Here is a 5738-nt window from a genome sequence, read left to right as displayed (position 1 = left end):
AAGGTTATCTAGTACTGTATCAAAGGTTATCTAGTAATGTATCAAAGATTATCTAGTACTGTATCAATGTAAACATGGCACTTTTATCTACATACTTTACTCAATAATTTTAAGTATAAATTCATACCAGTACATCAAATTACATCAAAGTCTCTGTCCCAAACATTTCTTCCATGGAAATCATCACTGAGGACCTAATTTCATCCATTTTGGATGTTTTTCTGGATTCTCAAACACACGTGGCAGTTGGGTCACAAGCTTTGCTCACACATCTTCAGTTCAGGGACACATTAACCTTCCACATGGAAAAAAATAGACGTGGATTTAGTTTTTCCTTCATGAATTAGATTATTGTCTGTTTTTGACTCGCCTTTAATCTCTCTGCAGCTCAGTCTCATATTCTCAGGACGAGCGCTGCAGAGCAAAGGAGCTGATGGCCAGCGTCGCTCAGCTGCAGCCTCTGATCTTCGGCCTCGCCGAGGAGCTGCTCGCCGCCTCCATGGAGCCGGACGTCGCCCGACTGCAAGAGGTTCTGAACAGTCTGATGCAGGAGGTGAGACTGGGACGTAAAATCACAGCTAACGAGTTAATTAGTCGCACAAATGACCCGTTTCATCCCAGACCAGACGGTTCATTCATGCTCTGAAGGACGAGCTAGTTAAAAGTGCCCTGCTGGCCATCCACAACCGCTACGCCGTTGATACTGGCAGCCATGTTCACAGCAATGGTTTGGTCTGTGAGGACTCACCGACCGACCAGGAGGACATCGGCTGGCGACGGCCGGAGTACGACGAGGAGGAGTGGGTAAGTTTGGAGTGTGTGACCTCAGCTTCACTGGGCTGTTTTACACTGTTACGGATTTTATGTGTGTGTGTGTGTGTGTGTGTCCTTGTTTATGCTACTTTGTGAGACCCATTTTTCCAACTTATGCTGCATTGTGAGGACCAACTGCTCCTTATGGGGCCCAAAGCCCGGGCCCCATAAGAAGAAGTCCCGTTGGTGGGTTAGGGGCTAGGTTTAGGACTAAGGTGTGAATTGAGGATGTGTTAGGTTTAGGGTTAGGTATGTACTGGTAATGGTTAGGTTATAGAAATGAATGAAAAATGAATGGAAGTCAATGCAAAGGCCCCATAAAGATAGCAAAACAAACGTGTGTGTGTGTGTGTAGGACAGAGCGTGGGCGAACGTCGCCAAGAGTCTCAACTGCATCTTGATCATGGTGGACCGGCTGCAGGAGCGAGAGCGCCACCTGCAGGAGCAGACATCACCTGAGCCGCAGGAACTCACGGCGGACACAAAATCTCAGAACACCGGTGGGATAAATTAAACGGTTCTGAACCATCTGAACCCAGTTCTTTGGTTCCTTCACAGGGAAATATCTCGACTCGTTTAAAGACAAGAGCACTCTCCTTCAACCTTAAGTGAACACGAACAACAGATTTCACTGCAGTGTCATAATTAAAGCAAAATGCTAGCAAAATGTTGGCTAAAGGCTAAAAGTAGCAAAAGGGTAGCTAAAAGGTAAAATATCAAAGGCTGTTTCAAAATGTAAAGTACCAAGTAGAGCTAAAAATAGTTAAATACGAGTTAAAAGCAGCAAAAGGTTAAATGCTAAAAGTGGCAAAGGTCTGGCTAAAAACTAAAAGTTGCAAAATGCTAGCAAAATGTTGGCTAAAGGCTAAAAGTACCAAAACACTAGCTATATGTAGCAAAACTCTAGTTAGCTAAACGTAAAAGTAGCAAAAGGCTTGCTAAAATCCAAAAGTTGGTGAACACAATTAGGTTATCTTAAGTCTAAAAGTTTTAAAATGCTAGATAATAGTTTCATCTTTTATTCATTATTCATTGGTCAAATTTTACAGAGCTGTCTTGGGTTTACTTCCTGTTTACTTCCTGTTCTTTTCTGTCAGGAAATCTGTCTTTTGCGCTCAGATGAGTTCATTTTATTAACCGTAGCTAAAGTTCAAACTGATCACGGCTAAAACTTCCAGTTCGCTCAGACTGGAGTCAACCACAGAAAGTCTTGAAGTTGAAGGACTTTGTGTCTTTTAATGATTTAAGGCCGTTCTTAATCCGTTTGTAAATGTTTTAACTAGAGCCTGGCCGATATATCAGTAGGGCTGATATTTATAGTCGATCTAGACGTTTGTGGACATGTTGGTTTCACAGATAATTGTATCTTTATGTGCCGATACAAACACTGGGGACAAGCCGTGTCCTTACTTTCAGATGGTGTAATTGTACAATGTATCCAGCAGAGGACGCATGTGGACTATTTTCAAGTCATGGCCGTTCACTTTAAGTTTCACTTTCAGCGCAGCCGAAGCAGCGAGCAACACTGTGTAGCGTATTTTGCTGAACAGGGCATGGTAAGGTTATTTTAACTGATCTGTAAAATAAAATAAATCAACAATAATAAATTCTCTTCAATCCTCCAACCTGCTTGTCATTAGCTACGTGCTCTCAAGTTAGCAAGCTAACATTTAGATAAACTAGCATAGGCTATAGCCTTGTAAAACTTTATCCAGAAGTTGAACAATAAATTTAACGTAGAGGTAAAATATATCTGTGTTAGTAACGTTATCTTCGTCGTCCTCAATGAAATGTTTTTCTGAAATCTTTACTTCTCTGCAAAGAAACATAAACTCTGCTGCGGTCAATGCTAATCAGACCTTCATCATACGTGACTGTTCAAACAACAAACAGGAAGGTGTTTGTTTGTTTAGTTTATTTTTTTGTAACACACTTGGTAACTTTATGGTGAATAGTGGAGGAGAGAAAATGTGAACACATGTTAGGAAGACTGTTTTTATGACCAGTGCTCCACTTGTAAACCTGCTGTGGCTCTAGTTATAGCATGAGCTTAGCTTCATGGATGCTAACAGCTGTGCTAAATAAACAAGCCCCGCTGCACTCGCTGATTCTTGGAGGTGGACAACGCTCAAAACTTTTCAGCCATTATATCGATTATCGGCCGTTGACGTCCTCTCCTAACATCGGTATCGGCTATAGCTAAAATTTCCATTTTGGTTGGGCTCTATTTTTAACTGATATCAAATTCTATTTTAGTCCCATTTTTTATTTTATTTTATTTTATTTTACCATGATGTAGTTGTGTTTCGATATCTGTGGTTTTATGGTCAGTAATGTTTGTGGTCTGCTGCCATTCTTGGTCAGGACTCTGTTAATCAAAGAGATTTTTAATCTCAGTGAGATCCACCTGGTTGTTAATATGATGACTCATGGTTCTTGATGCCGAGTCATCGTTCCCGTTAAAACACGGTGGACTTTCTTTTCTCCGTGCGACTGAATATTTGTCTTTTTCTTCTGAACTCGTTTGTTTTCTGACTGAAATCCTGCAGATGAACTGGCTGAGCCTTCCTCTCCAGCTGCTGCTCCCTCCTCCTCCTCCGCCTCCTCCCGGCAGGAGCAGCTGCTCCCCCTGGTGGTCACCCTCAGGGACTGCGTGCGCGAGGCGGCGTCGAAGGCCCGAGCCGCCATGACCTTCGTGGTCCTGCAGGGGGCGCTGGCTGCGACCGTCGCTCAGGGGCCGACGCCGATCGTACGGAGACGCCACGCCGTTTTCAGCCAGGCCGTGAGAAATCCTAAAAAAGATCTAAAAATTATTTTTTGTTTGCGTGAGGACCGGAGAGGAACAGTTTATACTGAGAAAACAGAAGAATCAAAGTTTTCATATGCGGACGATGAGTTCTTTGAACATTTCTGTCTCCTAACTCGGCTCTCCGGTTGTCCCCCAGCTGTCTGCGATCGTTTGTGGCTTCGTGCTGAAACTTCATGGAGGTCTGGAGGACCCAGAGTTCCTGCAGCAGCTCCACTCTGTTGGGGTCCTGGTCCAGTTTGAAGGTCTGCTCAGCACCTACGGTACAGAAACTGAAGGCATTTACTCCACCTTGGTTTCAGTTTGAGGGTCTTTGGACTCTCGGGGTGTGTCCAGTCGGTCTCTGGTCTGAACGTTCGGTGTGTCTCAGGTGAGGAGGTGGGGATGCTGCAGGACATGGAGGTGGGCGTGGCCGACCTGAGCAGAGTGGCGTTCACCATCACTGAGGCCCGGTCGGAGCAACCCGGCGACCTGCAGCTGACGCTCCGTGGAACGTGGTGAGAACCCGTCTACACACACGTCAAACACCGAGAACCTCAGCGCTGAGCGTGTCCTCCTCCATCCAGGAGCGGTTTTGTTGTCGAAGTGCCGGTACCTCCAGAGTCCTTCAGCTCGCTGCCGCAGGAACTGAAAGATGGCGGTCGGATCCGAGTGGAGCCCGTTCTGTTCAACATCGGCATCAACCAGCAGCAGAGTCTGGCTGAGAGGTACCAACACACGCCAAACCTTAAACTCCCTCTGGGCTGGTTTGAACACGTGAATCAGCCAGTTTTACTGAGACTTGGCTACAGTTGGAGGTAGTAGTAGCTGAGAGTCATCCCCAACACACGTGCTGAGCTCTAACACGTCGTACTGTGTGAGACCACACATGAACATCTCAACATGAGTTCAGTTTGAGCACGGAGCCTCAAAGTGTCACGGTTTGTAGGTTTGGACTAAAGGACGCAGACGGACACGAGGAGCTTCAATAAATAAAAACTTTAAACAACTCACAAAACAAAGATCATCACAAGGAGGTGCGAGAAGAACACCCGGACTGCGGCGTGGAAACCAACGATGCTCCTCTGGTGAGGAAACAGAACCAGACAGAACCAATAGACCGGGCCGATGAGGAAGTGGAGACACCTGCTCCAGGGCAGGAGCAGAGAAATGGAGAGAAACTGAGGAAAGAGTTGCTCACAGCGCCGAGGAACACAAAGGAACACAAGCAAACCATAATCAATACAAACATTAACCTAACCTGAAGATACGAAACACTGAAAACAAACAAACCCCCAAACCAGATCTGGACACAGATTCTGCTACGATGTCCTCCCCAGTGACTGACGCCTCTGTTGACCAACCGGGTCGATTAGAGATGCATGATATTATCGGCATGGTGTCGGCCGATATTAGCGATAAAGTTAAATATCGGACATCGTCCATTCCATCAAAAAAACTCACCAATATAAAGCGCTTCTGTTTTAAGTTAATTTTTAATTTAAGAAACTGTCAAATATATTTATTAATGCACTTTTCACTTGTGAACAGGTTGAGTTTGGATTTGTGAAGATTCACAAACTTGCACAGTTCGAGTGTTGTCCTTGTGTTAGTGAGAGTAAATGTCATGAATAAATTTGACACTAAACATAATCCAAGTGGAAGTTTTGGCATCTGCATTTAGCAGCAGGCCAAACTGACAAAGACCGTGAAGAACAATGTTGTATTTTAATTCCACAGCAGAGAAAGCTGTGTAGTCTCTGTAAGTAGGTCTAGGGAAAAATATATATCGGTATTGGTATCGGTTATCAGCTATCGGCCAAAGATCCAATACCGTGCATTCCTAGGGTCGATCTACGGTCTCTCCAGAACCGATAATACCTACTGAGCATTAACGACACCTTAGTTCTAGTTACTGCTGAGGGTCTAAATCCAGAGTGTTGCCTTCAAGGTCCTCCAACAGGTTCAGGAACAGAATCTAATTTCATCTGGGTTTGGTTTCTCCAGGAGTTTAGTTCAAACTCAGGCAGGAACGGAGGCGGCTGGTCTTCATTCCTTCAAGGAAGACCAGATCCGTCATTAAAAATTAGTCCGTTCTAGAACTGCTCCGCTCCAGGTGGCTGCATGTTGGAGCAGCTCT

At 44.8% G+C, this 5738-nt stretch overlaps 1 protein-coding gene across 1 annotated transcript in view; it reads left to right on the top strand.

The window, feature by feature from the left end:
- The window catches only part of inpp4b (inositol polyphosphate-4-phosphatase type II B), a 24057-nt gene that overhangs the window by 14162 nt on the left and 4157 nt on the right, over nucleotides 1-5738 (top strand). The window contains exons 9-15 of the mRNA XM_037682368.1: nucleotides 388-553; nucleotides 622-804; nucleotides 1169-1313; nucleotides 3390-3595; nucleotides 3759-3882; nucleotides 3990-4116; nucleotides 4186-4326. Of these exons, the coding sequence (XP_037538296.1) occupies nucleotides 388-553; nucleotides 622-804; nucleotides 1169-1313; nucleotides 3390-3595; nucleotides 3759-3882; nucleotides 3990-4116; nucleotides 4186-4326 (1092 nt within the window). The remainder of the gene's footprint in view (nucleotides 1-387; nucleotides 554-621; nucleotides 805-1168; nucleotides 1314-3389; nucleotides 3596-3758; nucleotides 3883-3989; nucleotides 4117-4185; nucleotides 4327-5738) is intronic.

The sequence above is a fragment of the Nematolebias whitei genome, chromosome 1, assembly GCF_014905685.2.
Source record: "Nematolebias whitei isolate Nwh7 chromosome 1, NemWhi1, whole genome shotgun sequence".
Taxonomy (NCBI): domain Eukaryota; kingdom Metazoa; phylum Chordata; class Actinopteri; order Cyprinodontiformes; family Rivulidae; genus Nematolebias; species Nematolebias whitei.
This window is presented reverse-complemented; position numbering and strand designations above follow the sequence as displayed.